Below are 17517 nucleotides of genomic sequence, written 5' to 3' on the forward strand. Positions count from 1 at the left end.
ACGCCGTTCAAATTTGGGGGGTATCTCTCATGTCTAAGGAGCAGGCTCGTTGCCCCAGTGCCCATTCTATGCACTCTAGTTCGACCTTTCTCTTTCCCACAACCTCAAAGAGTATTCGTCATGGTCATTTCTTCCTCAATCTTGTCCAACGATGGATTTTCAGGGAACTCAAAGGGCTTCCAATATCGATAAGACTCCTAGCCCATCGTCATCTGCGCCACCTCCTCCCGCTGAACCTCCTCTCCAGCACCGCTGCCGCCGCCACCGTCACTCACTTGGGACCTCTTGGGCGCCGCCGCCGCAGCAGGACCAGTTTCGTCAGAGTAGCGGTTCATAAGCGCGCTGCTGACCTGCCAAACATCCACATCCACGGGGTCCACTCCCGTCGTGGCAATGTGGTGAGGCCGGTACTGCTGCTCCGTCTTATCGAGCTGTAGTACCAGCTGCTCCAGGGCCCACGCAATGTCGCCGAGGCGGCCCCAGATCCCGTAGCCCTGGCGCTGGATCTCTTCGGCGAGCTCGACCTGGTGGTTGTCTTTGAGGGTTGGGTTGGGGACCACGATGAGGGGCACGCTGACGCGCATTCCGTCAAGGATGGTTCCCGTGCCTGGGGATTCCTTAAATCAGCTTACACATACACACACACATATATTTATATGCCGACCATAGAAATCGAACAGCTTGACTTGAATATGAGTGATGGATGGCTCTGGCTTACCTGCATGACAGATGACCACACCAGCCTCCCGCATGCCCGCCTGCGCTCGACATTTGATCATCTCGGTAGTCAAATCGTCGACAAAGTCAAAGGCGGTGATTTCGATTCCAGGGTACTGATTCAGAATCGGAGGTAGAATCTGGCGGGAGAAATCTGCGTAGTCTTTGCCGCATTGGAGTGTGAGGTGCGTGTAGCGGTTCGAGGTGACATGGTCCAGAAACGCGTTGGAGAGGACCTCGGTCAGGAGCTGTGTGAAGCGGGCTGTTGCGCCAACTGTTACGAGGCAGTGGCGCTCAAGGGGCGTGTTTGGCTTTGAGGCCATGATGTGTGTTGTGACAACACTCCGTAGATTGCGGGATGGAGATGCAACCCCGTGGTGAAGTTGGTTTATGTTTGTGAAGAGATAGTCTCGATGAGTGGTGGTTGTAAAGTTGTGTTGAAGCTCTCACGGAAAGTCATTTTCACAGGGCGGGCACTGGTTGGGTGACATTCGAACGCTGTAACACAGCCGATTGGTTGTGGGACATGCTGGCAGATCGGTCTCGCGGCGGCTACTGGGCCCTAAGAAGACGGGATTCCAGGGATCGACGCCCTGGCCAGAAAGCTAGGGCCCGTCTTTGGCCTCCCGTCTGGCTGGAAACTTGGGGGCTCCAGCACGCTTAATCTAACGAGAACCAAGTCTAGCTCACATCGTCCGCCTACGTCTACTTCAACTTCAACTTCACGCGTCCCCTCTTCATCATGAGGCATTCATCTATATTCGTCTATGGGGTATCTATCTGCCTGTCCTCCTACTCTGAACCATGCTGCTTCGTCTCTACCTGCGTGTATTGACCATCTGCCTTCGGAAATCTCCAAAATGGCTCGACACCCATCTCTTGGAATCTTTTCTTCTCATACACCTTGGTCACCACCCAGCTGCTTACAAACATTACCACTACGATGCCAATTATACATACGCCAGCGATGAGTGGCGCCAGAATCGAAAAGACTGTGAAGCCGTAACTCACACTCTGAAACACGCTGTCGCCAACAAGTCTGTCCGTGGCTAAGCCGACCTGCATGGCCGTCAGGACGATGACAACATAACCGAGGATCGCCGCCAATGTTGCAAAGTTATCCCGGATCAAGTCTTCGTACACGGCGTGGGAGACAACCTTGGAATACCCCCGGAGGAGGTATCCCAGGCGGATGCGGTAAATCTTGTTCAGCCGACTGAGACGAAGCTCGCCGTACCAGTACCGCGGATTGACGGACGCATAACAATGGTTCTGCGCGATCTGGGCCGATACCGCCTTCCACTGGTACCAGTTCATCCGATCCGGGACCAGGCCTCTTTCGACGGCTATGCGGAAGTCGCTCTCGTATGCGATGAGGGCTGTGTAAGTGAAGAGGAAACCGAGCGCGCAGGCGACGAGCTGCTGCTTCCGCGGATCAGACTGTTTGTCCGAGGCTTCGGCCAAGTTGGCGGCCCAGAAGTCTGGGCTCAGCAGCCACCGGGGTATCGGCTTGATAAAGATTCGGTTCTTGGCCCAGACGAGATGAAGTTCGGGGTTCTCTGTGATGTGGATATCGCGCGATATCGCCTGGTAGTGGAGGGGCCGAGGCGGCATTGGACGGCCGCAGATCCAGAGGAGATCCTGGATGTCGTTGAGTCGTCGGACGAGCAGCTCTCGTTCCAAAAACTCAATGTCGTCGGCTTGCGGCACGGTGATGTGATCGTGCTTGGTTCGACTCGTTGCCGGTAGCAGATCGCTCCAGTCTCTTGGCTCCTGCACTGTCACTGCGGGATTGACGGCGTCATCGAGCACCCGGACGGTAAAGGGCACAGACGACTTCTCCATGGTGCGACTCAAGAAGCTTGACATGTGGACGATGAATTTCGCTTTTTGCTGGTCTTCGGTGTTGTCTGTTCCCACAATTTTCGGTCCCGACGCTCTTCTCTGATCTTGGAGAGATGTGATATCACGGTCCTCCGAGGCGCAGTCTGCGCAGTCTGCGCAGTCTATCAGACCGTCACTGTCGGTAAGCGGGCTGTTGGTGACAGGCCTTCGTTGCTTGTAGAAGCGCCCGCAATGGAAACGACTCCAACGGTGGTAAAAGCCCACCCGAAATAGCCAACGGCGTGATTAAGAACCTTTCCAACAAGCCCGATTCGGCTGGTAGAAAGAGTAGGCAACGAGATTCCATGGGTTCCAACAGTGGCGGTCCCCTGTCATTTTAAGATGACTTGATTGCCTAGAACCCTCCAGCCTGCAGCAAGCAAACCCGTGCTGAGATTCCGAATACAGACGAACCCGAACCCGCTACTGCAGCGTGAGACCAAATGCTTACCTGTGGGACAGCGCTACAAAATTAGAGGTGGTTTTGGTTCAGCTGAAAGACACTATTGGCGCAGTCGGACGATCGTTGGCATCGCAGGATTACAATGCATGGGGGTGGCTGACACCGCTAAGGTCGTTTCGGGCCGCCCAGTTGCAGGGAAGGGGGCTTATTAACATTTTGGACCCCAACGTCGGCAGCCCTGTCAGGCTATGCTTATTAGTTACGCCGGTGCCTAGCTCCGTTGCCAGCTCGTATTCAAAGCTTGTTGATCCCCAGTTTCTCGGAAGTCGCGGTTGTTCGTTTTGTCAGGTTCCGTTTCGTTGTGTAAGTTTCTTCCGCAGCGAGTGGCCACCAACATCATGTCTATCCGCCGCACAGGAACGAGAAGGGTGCCTCACGGCGCTCCTGGGGCCCCGAAGCCCAAGACGACGTATCAGACGGTTCAGCAGGGCTTCAGGGAGCTGTACAATCCTCAGAAAGAGACCGGTTCTGCCATTGATGTTGAGTACGTCTGTCGTTCTACTTGGTTGTGAAGTTTTGTGGTATCACGAAGGTCTAACACACCCGATAGTGTCGTCTTTGTGCCTGGGCTAGGTGCTCACCCGGAGGAAAGTTGGAAGTCGGAAGCCGGGTTCAACTGGGCAACCGGAATCTATGATGGCGTTACGAAGAGCTCATCTGAATCCGCCAGCAAAAAGGATGGCCTGGCAAGGGACTTCCCGAAAGCACGCATCCTCTTGTACCAGTATGAATCAGCATGGGTTGGGGATCTCAAAGTCAAGACTTTCTTGAGAGACATTGCCAAATCAATGTTGGAAGGATTGCAAGCAAATCGTGAGGTAGGTCGGCTGTGTGGAAATTTTGAATAATGGAGTCGGTCTAATCTGAAGGTAGAAAATCAGAGATCGCCCAATTGTCTTCATTGGGCACAGCATGGGAGGCTTGGTTATTGCAAAGGTAAGCACGCGATCTTGAGATCAACTGGTGCAGATTGTCGAGGCTTACAAACATCAAGGCTATCACACTTGCAGCAGAAGCATATAGGGAAATTTTCCCAAGGCTGTTTGAGTGCATCGCTGGATGTGCCTTCTTCGGAACGCCCTTTGGCGGTGCTCAAGTTGCCGCCGTAGCCTCCATGCTGGGTGATGTTGGCGAACAACTCGGGTACACCAAGTCGTCGGCGTTGGTCAAAATGATGACACCCGGAGACGAGAGTCTGAACGAACTCCGAGGCGACTTCCTGCGGTTGGCTCTCAAACTAAGCCCAGCCGTCCAGCTCTTCTGCTTCTATGAGAATCACCCAACCGACTTTACACAAACCAAGTTGGGCCCGACCATGTCGAAAATCGCAAAGGCAGTTGTTCCCAAGAAGCTGCAAGACTTCGTCTCAAGGGAATCGGCGACCCTACCTGGAATCGAGGAGATGGGTCTCGCGGCCAACCATCGAGATCTTGTAAAGTTCAGCGACTTCAAGGACTCCCGGTATCAGCTTGTCAGGGAGCCCCTGAAAAGACTCATTCATGGCGCCAATCTTGTGGCCAAGAACCGACTAAACTCGACTCGTGGCATCGAGCCAGAGGTTGTCAATAAGGTCATGGAGTTGCTGAACGGCGGTCAAGTTTCAAAGAAGCGCAAGATGCTTACGCCCCAGTTCCCACCATCAATCTGGATACCCAAAGCCGAGGCGTACCTGGAATGGTTGAAAGAGGACCATGGTTCAGAGGGCGCGACACAGAAGCACAGAGGACAGGCGCTGTACGTCCGTGGTCCCGAGGGAAGGGGAAAGACACGAGCGACTATGGCGGCCCTCCAGGACATCGACAACATTATACAGGCCGACGAAAAGGTGAACCATGGGCGAGGACCCGCCCTCGTTGCCTACTTCTTCTGCGACCCCTCTTCAGACTTTTTGACTGCCGAAGACTTGCTCAAGTCGTTGGTGCGACAGCTCATCGGTCAACAAGCCACCTTGTCTGTGTATGCGAAGCACTTTGTAAAGAAGGAAGATTCGGCAAAGACGTCGGCGAACCTCACGGTGGAGAACCTGTGGCAGACTCTTCAGGATATCCTTACGGACGAATTTATTGGCCGCAGAGTGTACTTCGTCATCAACAACCTGCATGTTCTGCCTGAAGATGCCGAGTCAACTGTCAAGTTGATGCGGTTTCTCAACGCCGAGCTGCAAGAACTCAAGACCGAGGATGACAAGCGAGTACCTACCAGATGGTTTCTCACAAGCAGAGAGGTCCATCATGTGGAAGACTCGTTAAAGGTGGACGGAATCCAGCTAATCGATCTCGAGGACGACAAGTACTGCGACCAGGTTCAGCGGGAGCTGCGCAAGTCGGCACAAGAGAAGGTGCAGGAACTCGGCAGCTCGAAGAAGTACAACAAGGCGCTCACATACTATGCAAGCAGTCTGATTGGGAAGAGGGCATCCAACAGTCAATGGATCAAGCTTTCCTGCATGCAGCTCGCGGAGCTTCCTGACGCAGAAAGTGATCTCAAGATTAGGCATATGCTCGAGGGTATGCCTCAGGAGCTCAAGGCTCTCCTTGACGCTGCGTGGGCGCAGATTTTCCACTCGAACGAAAAGGAGACTGACAAGATCAAGGAGCTGCTGCGGACGCTCGTCTTGACATTTGAAGAGCCCACTGAGGATGAGCTTGTTGTCTTGGCAGGGTTCCCTGCCACGGAGGCCGGAAAGATTGAGCTCCAAGACCTGGTGAAAAAGTGCAGGCCGTTGTTGACGGTGAAGAGAAGCGGCAAGTCTGAAAACACCATCGGTTTTATGGACAGAGTCGTCAAGGAACATCTTCTCGAAAAAGAGACGTCCAGGAAGACTCTGGGCATGTCGAACGACGAAAGTAAATGGCAGCAGGGCATCATTGCGCTCCGGTGTTTGGCGCACATCAAGGATGCGTTTGACTTCCCCGAGGAAGAGAAGCCTGTCGAGGAGGTTCAGGAAGAGAACGAAGAGGCAGAGACACAGTCTGTCAAGGACGAGGACGAGGAGAGTGAAGGATCGGAAGCGGGTGGTCAGGAAAGTGCCGCCGCTGATTCTGATCAAGAGGATTCGGACAGCGACACAGACTGGGACGACGAAGAATCCACCTACGGCTACCAGCAAGACGACAACGAGGCTGAAGAGGCGAGAATATTGGCCGAGAAGGTGCTGCCTTACCCCGTCAAGCACTGGCTGCACCACGCCAGCAGGGCTACGTTGGAGATTGCGGAGGATCTCAGCGAGGATGACTTTTGGAAGACGGAGTCTTTGATCCGATACCGATGGCTCGTCGTCTACATGTCCATGACGAAAGTCCTCGATGGGTTCGAACCCAAGGAGTTGACTGCTTTGCACATCGCAGCTGCGGTCGGGTTCAAGCAGCTTGTCTCGGCGCTCATTCAGAACGGCCATGAGAACGAGATCAACAAGAGAGATACTCTTGTCAATACTCCTGTAAGGCGAAGTTCCTTCCTATTCTTGAGCCATCGCCAGCTCGCATTTGTTGCCTCGTTACTAACATCCCTGACAGCTTCATTTCGCCGCCTACATCGGTAGACCAAACATCGTGGACGAACTTCTCAAGAGAGGTGCCAGTATCGACGATGGTATCGACATTAGCGAGCAGACTCCGCTGCACATGGCGGCATTTGCTGGCCATGTCAAAGTGATGGACAAGCTCATCAAGAGGGGCGCAAATGCCAACGCCATCGCCAGTGATGTCGGCCCAGTCATGAACGCCGCCATCTCGTCCGGTAGTCCCGACGCTGTCAAGCTACTCGTCGAGAAGCAGGTTTCACTGGCCGTCGAGGACGACAACATCGATTCGCCTCTGGCGCTGGCTGGTCTCCATGCAGACCTGTCCATGTTTGAGTATCTCACGAAAACGTACGCTGACAAGCTCCCGGCCAAGGAGTTTGACAAGGCCTTCATTAAGGCTGCTGTCTCTGGCAGAGTGGACGTATTCAACAAGTTGCTGACCTACTCCCACCCCCAAGAATGCTTCCAGACTGCGCTGAAGGTGGCGGCAGAGGAGGAAAACTGGGAGATTGTCATGATACTTTTGGAGCAGCGCAGAGGCCTCGACTGCAACGATCTTTTCCTTAGTGCGGCGACCACAGCGGAGCATCAGGACAAGGTATTGGAGGCCGTCTGGAAATACACCAATGGAAACATCAGGCCGGAGACTCTGAACGAGAGTCTGTACGAGGCTACTGATCTCGAGAAAGAGTCAACAGTCAGGTTGCTGATTGATGACTTCAAAGTCAACCCCAACGCAACTGGAGAATAGTAAGCTACCTCACCTACTGCATCACTACGAGAATCAAACTAACAAACGTTCAGTTACGGGACTGCCTTGACTGCTGCAGCATACGATGGCACCCTTGACATTGTCAGGTTGCTCCTGGATAGGGGTGCCGATGTCGACGCGCCCAACGGATGGGCTATCCAGGCCGCTGCTGCGGAGGGCCACTACGACGTGGTTAAAGAGCTTCTCGACCGAGGAGCTGACGTCAATGATCTCACCACGAACGAGAACTTCCCACAAGGAACGGCACTCCAGGTAGCTTGCGAATCGGGCAAGGTGGAAATTGTCACACTCCTGCTCGAGCGTGGCGCCAACCCTGACCTCGGCACTGGAGAAGATACCTGCCCGATCATCGCCGCTGCTATGAAAGGAGAACAGGCGATTCTCGAGCTCCTTGTCAAAGCCAAGGCTGAAGTTAACGTCTTTGGGGGTTGTGACAATTCGACAGTCTTGATCTACGCCGTTGTCAACCTCCCAGTCGAGTCACTGCGCGTTCTTGTGGATGCGGGCGCCGACGTCAACCTGACTGACCAGGAAGCTGATACAGCCTTGATCATGGCTGCCCGAGAGGGAGATGCGGACAGCGTCAAGTTCCTCTTGGACAATGGCGCCGATATCTTCCACGTCAACGAAGACAACGAGAATGCACTCCAATCAGCCATACAGTACGGAGATGACGAGGACTGTACAGCTGTTCTTGTTGGCCGTGTGTCTGAACTGATGGCGGCTTTGAGCAAGGCCATGAAGAACGGTAACACGGCCGTGATCGACGTTGTTCGTAGCACCGCTGTCGCACACCATGGTCTCGACTACGATGACGAGGACGCAAAGTCATCACAGAGTCAAGATGACAAGCAACCAACGAACCCCGAGGATCGAGGCGACGTCTTTGACGAAGACAATGACAAGGGCAGCGACGAAGACACCCCGCGGACAGAGTCGTTCCCCAATAGCGCCAAGAGAGTCGACGATGTAGAATCCGAGGAGAGCGCTTACCGGCCTGTGAGAGAGCTTTCCGAAGAGCTCGAGGCTGCCCTCGTCACGCAGGTCTCGCTGCTTCAAGGCTTCACTTCCCCGCCGCCCCGGCCAGAGAAGGTACCGGACCGGGAGCAGCCAGTGGAGATGCCGCCGACAACGATTGCGGAATTGCCCTCTCAGCGCAGATATTCCCAGCAGGTGCAGATGGAGGAGCAATTGGGCCACTACGAGTTTGACCAGCTAACCCGCATGGACTCCTACTCGAAGCCTGCCTTTGTCAAGCAACCGACGCTGCAGTGGGCCACACAAGCCGAGAGTCTGCCTGCCGCCAGCGAACCGCTCCTCTCTCCAGGCCAGGCCCCTATCCGACGGAAGCCGGCGCCCAACACGACGTTTGGCGCCTCGTACACCCAGAACGCCTCGCCCGCGCCGTCAAACGTGTCCAACAGCCAGTTCTCACCACCAGCACCTTCAGCCGCGCTCCGCAGGGCGAGTATGGACCAGCGCACCTCCTACCAAAACTCGACATCGTACCCGGGGGCGCCTGCGTACCAGGGCGGGGCGGGATACGCCGCCAGCCAGACGCACCTCGCTTCTTCGCAGCCTCCCGCGGCTAACCTTGGTCGGATGTCGATGGATCACCACGCACCCTATGACCCGTCATCGTTTGACAGGCCGACGCACAGTCCCGGGACGACGCCGCCGCAGAAGACGCAGCCGTTCCCGGACTTGCCGTTCCAGCCGCCGGGCGCCTGGCAGAATAGCCCGCCGCTCGCGGGAAGTCAACCGCAGCAGTCGTATTTTGGCCAAATGAGTGGGTCGCCGCCTCAGCAGCAGCAGCAACAGGAATGGGTTGGTCAGGATGGAAGGTGAGTCTTCTCGATATTGATAAAGTTATTCAATGGCAGTGGCGAAACTAACGTTTGCGCAGCAGGCCTGATATGAAAGCCCATCGCTCCTCTTTCTTGGGGATGAAGAACACGTTGGATAAGGCGAAGCAGTTTAGCACTGGGATCATGAACCGGAGACCGTCCGGGTTTTGAGTGACGCTATGCAGTTGAAGGGATAATCTGAAGGTCTGACGTTGTTCTGATACGCGAGGAGTTCATGATACCATAATGAAACTTTACTATTTAATTACAATTATCAGTGTGTTTTCCACGTTCTCAAACACGACAGAGGCTACAGGACATGTTGATCTACCCACGAAGGAAGTAGAGGATTCTGAATGTAGAAATGACGGTTAGGACTGGCTGTCTTTAACAATACCAAAACCGAGTATACACTCACTGGTGGATATGCGTTGTTTCCTCCCAGTAGCAAGGACAGGATGCGTTGATTTTGCCTCTTGATACCCTAGTTTCACCCATTGGGGCTCTCCATTAAGCCTGTTGCTGGCATTGTTGGATGTTCTTACGAAGTATATTCAGATCATTTCGCCTAACAAATTGATTGGGGGCTAATCGTCGAACGCACTTCAAAACTGCACTTGGAAGGCCGGGGAAGCCAAGGGAGAAATTGCAGCAAAAAGCAAAAGGCAGAATCAGGCTCAGACCTTTTCACTTCAGCAAAGTTAAGCATGTTCAGGGAGACGTGGTATTACCCACTCGAACACCCCGAGCACTTTCCCTTCAACTGATGATTATCGTGAACGGGCTTCGACTTATACTGGTTGTGGCGTTGACGATAGCATTTGGACCCACATGAATGTGGCTGAAGGATATGGATGTGGCTGGAGCTCGATCCAAAAATTTCCGGGGACAATACCCAGCTGGCCATCTAAGCAGAGCGCGATCAATTCCACGAAAACCAGCATTGCCCTCGGCCAATGTAAACTGAAACCACGCCCAACATGGCAGCAACAGGGCAAGCATTCCGACTCTGCGCCCGCAGCAGTTGTCGGATACCAACCACGCCGCGCATCGCCGCGACCCGCCCGACGACGACGACTCAACAGACCCAGAGACGAGCCTTTACCGCCAGCACCACGCAACGAGCACCGGGATTCGGCGAAGATCGTGACGAAGCCGTCGAGGAGATGGTGGCGCGCCTGAAGCCCGAGGACGTGAAAAAGCTCGAGAGGCTCCAGAAGAACGAACCCGAGTTCCAGCAGATGTCGGTGGCCAAGGGCCTTGCGGCGCGGATTGCGAGGGACAATGCGCAGCATCCGCTCCCGAGGCCCACGCCGAACAGGTCGCCTAGGGCGTTCATCCAAAGGAACTCGTTTTGGTACGATGAGGATGACCCGACGGCGCCGATTGATAACACGTTGGAGGAATTTGAAGAGGACGACATCATGCCCCAGGCGCACGGAAAGCTGGACGAGATTCGCGAGTACAGACATTACCACCGCATCATGGCGTGGGAGATGCCGCTGCTGTCCAGTACGTTGCAATTATCTTCTTGTGTCTCTCAGCCCATCCGAAGCCCCCCCCTTACTTCCTTCCACCTTTGGACAGAATGGCCGATGTGCTGACTACGGATTCAAACAGAGCTCGCCAAACCTTTTGAGCCGCCCAAGGAGGACGAGGTGCTGCGCTTCCGATACACGTCGTACATGGGCGAGCACCACCCGGCGGAGAAGAAGGTGGTTGTGCAGTTCTCGCCGGCGGACCTGGGGCTCACCGACGTGCAGGCGGACAAGCTCCGCAAGCTGGTCGGGGCGCGGTACAACCCGGAGACGGACGTGATCAAGATGAGCTCGGAGAAGTACGAGCACCAGGCGCAGAACAAGCGGTACCTGTCCAACTTGGTGGACGATCTGATTACCAGTGCCAAGGTGAGCAATTATTTTGTCATTCTCATACATGGCCCCGATGAAACATGTGACTTGGTCACGTCATGAACAAAGCAGGAGAGGCTAATCGAGGAAACTCTCTGTCATTAGGACCCCAAGGACGACTTCAAGGACGTTCCCCTCGACACGCGGCACCACGTCTTCAAGAACAAGCCCAAGTTCCCTAAGGAGTGGCGCATGAACGAGGAGCGCCGCAAGGAGCTCGACGGATTCCGCATGCGGGCGCTCGAGATCGACGCCGGCAGGCTCGAGGAGGGACAGGTCGTCGACGGCACGGAGAAGATTGAGCAGTTCCTCGCGGCGCCGCCGCCCGAGACGGGGGGTAAGGTGGCCGAGATGGTGGCTGTCCGGGGCCGGGGCGGTAACAAGCAAAAGGGTCTCGGCCGTCGGTAAAGGGTAGATAGGGGGGTTAAGTCCTGCCACTACTACTACCGCTGCTCGGCTTGAGTGGCCACAGACTCGGTTTTTCTTTCTGTCCAAGGTCTGATCTATCGGACTAGGTGGGAGGAAACTAGAAATCTTGTGTATGACTAGGCGGCGTGGTCCCGTTTATGGGACTTGAGCCTGCCCGTGTAACATCTCCATGTATACATCCGTGCCAGATCGGAATTATAGAAATTCAAAAACAACGGTGGCTTGCGTTAGAATGTTTGTGTCATTGTTTTTTTAATGGTGACATGTCAAGGCGTTCATCAACTAGCTATTGTTGACTTGAACGTGGGATAATGCGGCTGATTAGAAGGGCGACGAAAGGGCTCGAGGCGTCGTGTCAGATAGGTCGTGAACCATGGATTGCTGTCAGCATCCTCCCGTTCTTTCATGTATGGTCGTCTGTATAAGCTTGTCACATAGGTAAGCTCAGGAAAAGGTTGAGGGTTACAATCCCCTTTTTGGCACGTTGATTCTTGTCTGATTAATAAACAACTTGGTCGTCAATGTCATTCAAATATGCATACTCCATTGAACACAAGTCCGGGATGGAACCCACCGCTTTCCGCGGCCAAGTCTATTTTGCCCAATCGACTTCTGAAGAAACAATGGGGTTAAATCATTCTGAGTGCACCGACCGAAAAAAAAAAAAAAAAAAAAAAAGGGGGGGGGGGGGGACTTGAGAAACTCAGGAAATAGACGCGGGATTGCTCGCGTTTAGTCAGCCGCATTAATCAAGGTGTTGAGTGATGCCTCGGCAACTTTTTTCTTTCTTTTGGCTTGAGGTTGTGTTTGCTCACCATTTTTGCAGGCAGGCACACAGGTCAGATCGTGCAGGCGCAAATGGGCAGGGGGTGGCGCCCTGTACCTATGTGGGGAAGAAACGGAGCAGCGGGATTGGGCGAGCGGCGGCGCCGTCTTGGGAGATCCTTTTCTCGACCAAGTCAGGTAGTATGGGGCCTGGCCTGGCTAGAGCTCCCCAAGCTCTTGCCTCGGACTTTTAGCTAAGGAAACCTCAAAGCTCAAGCACGCGGTCGTCAATCTGCTATCTGGCATGGACCGTGAGGATGGACGGTTCACCTGAAGCTGTTAGTCTCTTCAAAAAGGCAGCTTGTTGTCTGCCTATACCAAGGTAGCTTGAGCATGGAACAAACTAGAGAAGAACGAAAAGCTTCGATCATGGCAATAGTCGACAAGCACCGATATTAATGGAAAAAGAGATGAAGCGGTTGGCTAATGGACCACAACGCAGTAGAAGTCCCAGGTTGGGACGGTGTCCCCGTCGCAGCCCGCTCCGTCGGGACATCTATGCCTCCATTCCCTGTCCGTCATATTATGCAACGCCATTCGGTACGGATCAGTCGCAGCCCTCTCTCCAAAGGTATCTGCATCCCATAACATGAAGGGCAAACGGCATACCTACCTTACTGAACAGTACTGCTGGGTGCCGTTCACATGCGTCTAGCGCACCGCACCGTTCCCGTAGCTTCCCTGCCTGCGCCTTCTTAGGGAAACGAGTTCGTTTCCAACGTGCAGTGCAGCGCATTCGCCTCCCCTTCCCCCTGCCTTCACTCACCAATGTTCACCTCCATTAGGCAGTCCCTTCCCCTCCATCTGCTGTCCCTCATTGCCGGACGGGTTACACATGTACTACATCACCACTCGCACTCGCATCATACAAGTCTCGCCATCAGCCAATTCACCCGACATACTGCAGATAGTCCCTTTTCCGCATCATCCACGGGATAACAGTACTGCTAGCAACGTCTCGGAAACGAGGAATTGACAATCACTAAACGATTCAGCATCTCCCAAATACCTAATAGTCGTTTGCTTACGGAGTACCTTCTCACATTACCTCCAGGTACCTCACTTAAGTAAGCCATCTCATGCGCCGAGGTTTCTAAGCCCGGGAGTCCCTACTCACATTAGACACTACTTTCCGTACCTATCCATCACACCCACGCGACACGGAGGCCGAGCACAGGTGGAGCTTTGTCGCATCCATCACTTTTTCCCTTACCTTACAAGCTACCGACGCCCTCTGCATCTGCTTGGCTGCTGATATTTGCTACTCGGACTACATAAGTCGAAGCAACCCTTACAACTCTATCTCCCACCACCAACACCATCTCCTCTTCTTTTCCGCGACCCCGAATCCCGACCATTGCCAACTTCCCCTCACGAACCTCTCCTCTCCCTAGGTCCGGTTCATCGCAACAAAGGAGGTACAGGAAAGAAGCACCGCCCCTTACACTGAAGAAGCACGCATCTCATCGCCATCAAAATGTCGCTCGCAACGGACACAAAGATCGCCGAGTTCACTCACACCTCAACCGACGACATCTATCGCCTCACAGACACCATCCGCGCCACATTCCGCTCCAACAAGACCAAGGATCTCAAGTACCGTACCCTCCAGCTCCGTAAGCTCTACTGGGCCATCAAGGACTACTCCCCACAGCTCTGCGATGCCTTGCGCAAGGATCTGAGGAAGTGCAAGCACGAGGCCGTCCTCTCCGAGGTCGACTGGTGCGCCAATGACTGCCTCTACATGCTCAAGAACCTCAGCAAGTTCGCCGCCGAGGAGAAGTGCGAGGATGTGCCCCTCACCTACGCGCCCCTGAAGCCGCGCATCCGCAAGGAGCCCCTCGGCATGATTCTCGTCATTGGCGCCTTCAACTTCCCCGTTCAGTTGACCCTTCTTCCTATCATTGGCGCCATTGCTGCCGGCTGCACCGCCGTCTTGAAGCCCTCCGAGAGCGCCCCGGCTACCGCCATGGTCCTGACCAAGATCTTTGAGGTTGCCCTTGACCCCAAGGCCTACACCGTCGTCAACGGTGCCGTTCAGGAGACCCAGGCGCTTCTGGACGTCAAGTGGGACAAGATCATGTACACGGGCAGCACTGCTGTCGGCAAGATCATCTCCAAGAAGGCTGCTGAGACCCTCACACCCGTCACCCTCGAATTGGGTGGCTTGAACCCGGCTTTCGTCACCAAGAACGCCAATGTCAAGCTCGCTGCTCGCCGTCTCATGTGGTCAAAGTGCCTCAACGCCGGCCAGGTCTGCATCTCTCAGAACTACATTTTGGCCGACCGCGCCATTGTCGAGCAACTCATCCAGGGTCTCAACGCTACTTACAAGGAGTTCTTCCCCAGCGGCGCCAAGAACAGCCCTGACTTCTCTCGTATTGTCAACAAGAAGTCTTTCCAGCGCATCAAGAAGATGATTGACGAGACAAACGGAAAGATCGTCATGGGTGGCGGTTTGGACGAGGACCAGCTCTACATTGAGCCTACCGCTGTGCTGGTTGATTCCATGCTCGACTCCGTCATGAAGGATGAGTCTTTCGGTCCAGTCTTCGCCATCATGCCGTACGATACCCTCGATGACGCAATCAACATTGCGAACCAGGTCTATAGGACGCCTCTGGCGCTCTTCACTTTTGGCAATGACCAGGAGAACCAGAGAAGTGAGCATGATCCACTAATTTCTAAGCAAAGGCTATACTAACATTCTCAAAGTCCTCAATGAGGTGACCTCTGGTGGCGCCACCATCAACGACGCCTTTTTCCATGCCTCCATCTCGACTGTCCCCTTTGGCGGCGTTGGTGACTCAGGCACGGGCAACTACCGCGGTCGCGCCTCTTTTGACGCCTTCACTCACCGCCGCTCCGTCGCCCAGACTCCGTCGTGGCTGGAGAGATTCATCCGCGTTCGCTACATGCCTTACTCCCCCAAGGAGCTTGCCCGCCTCCAGGGCATGACAGCCGACAAGCCCGACTTTGACCGCAGCGGTCTTCAGGTCCGCGGGCTCGGGTACTGGGTCAAGTTTGTCATGGGACTCGGCGCGAAAGGTGCTACAGGTGCGTTGTTGAGATGGGTCTTGGCCCTGGTAAGTATGTACACCCTAACCCAGCGAAGGCGTTCTTAGGACTTTGATCGGATGAAGTATGGGTTGCAAGAATGAGTTTCAAACACAAAAGAGCGTTTACCACACTTCACCTCGCTTGTTTCGTCTCTCTACCCAAACACACTTTCCCAGGTGCGATTGTCACTTGTTTTTTTCTACCAAAAAAACCACAACCTCACCATAACACTTGCCATGCGCACCATTTTCCTTTTGATTGTAAGTTTAGTCCCCATCAGATATGACCTGCCTTGGAGAGATACTGGGGGACATTAAGAACAAAAGTTTCGGCTTGTTGGACACACTCGCTTGGAGTGAAGGGACTCGTGTTGCTGGGATGGAATTAGGGGTGTTGGGTTTGAGGGCTAGACAAGCCTTGATCTCATCGCCGCATCTCAGACGCGTTTTGTACGGTACTGTGCTATATACCATTTTCCTATACGTTATGCGATAGTAATGTGAAGAAGGCCAAACCAGCCTCTGACGTTCGTTACACTTGATGTAGTCTATGATGGGGGTTTGAGCTCTTGTGTCGTCAGATTGAATTGATACATGCACGGCAACCATGGAGACCGTTGCATGATGCTTACTATTCTTCCAATCTTTATGGTGATATTCAAAAGGAAGCAGAGTGGAAAGCCCTCTCTCTAATCGGCAGAGAATCGAACCAGAAGCGAAGCGAAGGTTAAGGGCGATAAAGGAAGAACGGATTCCACTGGCGCCTCCTCAATCCCTCGACCACTGCCAGTTACACCTCAAGCCATGACAGAAAGGAAGGAGAGGAGAACCAAGTGCCACCCTCCCCCCGTTCCCCGCTTCGCTAGGGGGTGCTCACTAGCCGTGCCTGTTTCAAACACACACCTTCATAGGTCTCCTTTCTTGGCCCAACAACTATTACGAGTCCGCGATACCCTGGCAATACTTCCCCTGAATCACCTCGCTGTACCAACAGGAACACTCCACGACGTCCTCGCCAATTCAACAGGAAGATTCATCTCCAGCCTATCACCGTCGTCATCTTTCACCACCACTGACGTCTTCGCGCGGGTCGGTTTGAGTGCAGGTGACGGGTCAGAGTCAAAGTATCCCGGCCTGGCGTCCGACCTCTCCCTCTTCCTTCTCCTCCTACGCTGTCTCTGGCCTCCCCCGAGGAAAGTTGAGGAGAAGATGGAGGAGAGTGTGCTTGATCTGGAAAGACAGCGTGGCTGGGTAGGAGCCCTGGGCTGATGTTTTTCCTTTCCGTTCAGGAATGTCGTCTCCAGAGCTGAAGACTTTCCAGAATCGTGGGCTTGAGTTTCTGTTGTTTGCTTTCTCTTCCCCTTGTCTCTGGTATTGGGAAGAACCAGCCCTGCGGGACTCTCACCACCATCCTCGCGAGGAAGCCCAACTTCACAACATTGATTTCCCTGCTCAATCGGACCCTTCAAGCGCCTTGGCTCGCCGTCGTTGGCATTCGAAACAACAGCCAGCGCCGTGGACGCCGGGCCCCCATCCTTCTCAAGCCGCCGAGCGTTCCGGTGCGCCTTGTAGCTTCTGAAGCCGGCTTGTGCTGTGGGGTCGCCGTCGACGAAGCGTTCGAGGAGGAGTTCGAGACGGTCGCGGAGGCGGATGTAGATGCGGGCTGGGGTCGCTCGCGGTCGTGATTGTGGATGGTGTGGTGTGGTGGTCATTGGGAAGGAGAAAGAAGATGTTAGCTGCTGGGGAGCGTGATGGCGTTGAATCTCGAGTCTGAGATGTTTGATCTGCTCTTCCAGGCAAGGTACTTGGCGGTATTTGTAAAATATTGAGGGGCGTAAGTAAGGTTGGCGGTCCAGAGAGGGTTGTGCAGAACATGATGCTGAGCTGTCTCGTCCACCGTTCCGCGAACCCCCTGAGCGAGAATGAAGAGGTAGGTGAGATCCAAATCTAACAGCCCAGCTGTACCACGCACAACCTGCCCATGTCCCACTTCCCCCCACCGCGCGGAAACCAAAGAACAAATTGACGATTCCACAAAGGAAACAAAAGAAGAGGCTTGCCGTTTTTCATTCTATATGTGTGGTCTGG

General features: G+C 54.3%; 6 protein-coding genes across 6 annotated transcripts; 3 read left to right on the forward strand and 3 right to left on the reverse strand.

The window, feature by feature from the left end:
• BDP55DRAFT_577639 (glycosyltransferase family 28 domain-containing protein) lies at positions 1-1409 on the reverse strand. Its single transcript, XM_060570792.1, has 2 exons — positions 719-1409; positions 1-607 (listed from the first exon to the last, which is right to left on the reverse strand). Exons 1-2 carry the CDS (start codon positions 1038-1040, stop codon positions 198-200), a joined length of 732 nt encoding a protein of 243 aa, XP_060432458.1. The 5' UTR covers positions 1041-1409; the 3' UTR covers positions 1-197.
• Positions 1410-1509: 100 nt separating this feature from the next.
• BDP55DRAFT_692016 (uncharacterized protein) lies at positions 1510-2562 on the reverse strand (the record flags this gene model as incomplete). Its single annotated transcript, XM_060577058.1, has 1 exon — positions 1510-2562. The coding sequence occupies one exon, from the start codon at positions 2560-2562 to the stop codon at positions 1510-1512; it is 1053 nt and encodes a 350-aa protein (XP_060432459.1).
• Positions 2563-3745: 1183 nt separating this feature from the next.
• Positions 3746-6724, forward strand: BDP55DRAFT_29669 (uncharacterized protein). The gene is made up of 3 exons (XM_060566588.1): positions 3746-3882; positions 3938-4000; positions 4059-6724. Exons 1-3 carry the CDS (start codon positions 3853-3855, stop codon positions 6603-6605), a joined length of 2640 nt encoding a protein of 879 aa, XP_060432460.1. The 5' UTR covers positions 3746-3852; the 3' UTR covers positions 6606-6724.
• A 3462-nt stretch (positions 6725-10186) lies between these two features.
• On the forward strand, positions 10187-11524 carry BDP55DRAFT_629322 (mitochondrial ribosomal subunit protein-domain-containing protein; the record flags this gene model as incomplete). The annotated part of the gene is made up of 3 exons (XM_060572005.1): positions 10187-10718; positions 10827-11113; positions 11222-11524. 3 exons carry the CDS (start codon positions 10187-10189, stop codon positions 11522-11524), a joined length of 1122 nt encoding a protein of 373 aa, XP_060432461.1.
• A 2323-nt stretch (positions 11525-13847) lies between these two features.
• BDP55DRAFT_546897 (aldehyde dehydrogenase) lies at positions 13848-15495 on the forward strand (the record flags this gene model as incomplete). The annotated part of the gene is made up of 2 exons (XM_060568695.1): positions 13848-15033; positions 15086-15495. The coding sequence occupies 2 exons, from the start codon at positions 13848-13850 to the stop codon at positions 15493-15495; spliced, it is 1596 nt and encodes a 531-aa protein (XP_060432462.1).
• A 908-nt stretch (positions 15496-16403) lies between these two features.
• Positions 16404-17141, reverse strand: BDP55DRAFT_629324 (uncharacterized protein; the record flags this gene model as incomplete). The annotated part of the gene is made up of 1 exon (XM_060572006.1): positions 16404-17141. The coding sequence occupies one exon, from the start codon at positions 17139-17141 to the stop codon at positions 16404-16406; it is 738 nt and encodes a 245-aa protein (XP_060432463.1).
• Positions 17142-17517: the final 376 nt, after the last annotated feature.

The sequence above is a fragment of the Colletotrichum godetiae genome (genome assembly GCF_030913485.1).
Source record: "Colletotrichum godetiae strain CBS 193.32 chromosome Unknown BDP55scaffold_10, whole genome shotgun sequence".
Lineage (NCBI taxonomy): Eukaryota > Fungi > Ascomycota > Sordariomycetes > Glomerellales > Glomerellaceae > Colletotrichum > Colletotrichum godetiae.

What these genes read in the sequence shown, in the direction of transcription:
- BDP55DRAFT_577639 (XM_060570792.1), bottom strand. Translation starts at nt 1,040, where the DNA reads ATGGCCTCAAAGCCAAACACGCCCCTTGAGCGCCACTGCCTCGTAACA. An exon ending in TGTGGTCATCTGTCATGCAG is followed by an intron (nt 608 to 718) that starts GTAAGCCAGAGC and finishes AGGAATCCCCAG; the next exon opens with GCACGGGAACCATCCTTGAC.
- BDP55DRAFT_29669 (XM_060566588.1), top strand. Translation starts at nt 3,853, where the DNA reads ATGTTGGAAGGATTGCAAGCAAATCGTGAG. An exon ending in GATTGCAAGCAAATCGTGAG is followed by an intron (nt 3,883 to 3,937) that starts GTAGGTCGGCTG and finishes ATCTGAAGGTAG; the next exon opens with AAAATCAGAGATCGCCCAAT. An exon ending in GAGGCTTGGTTATTGCAAAG is followed by an intron (nt 4,001 to 4,058) that starts GTAAGCACGCGA and finishes ACAAACATCAAG; the next exon opens with GCTATCACACTTGCAGCAGA.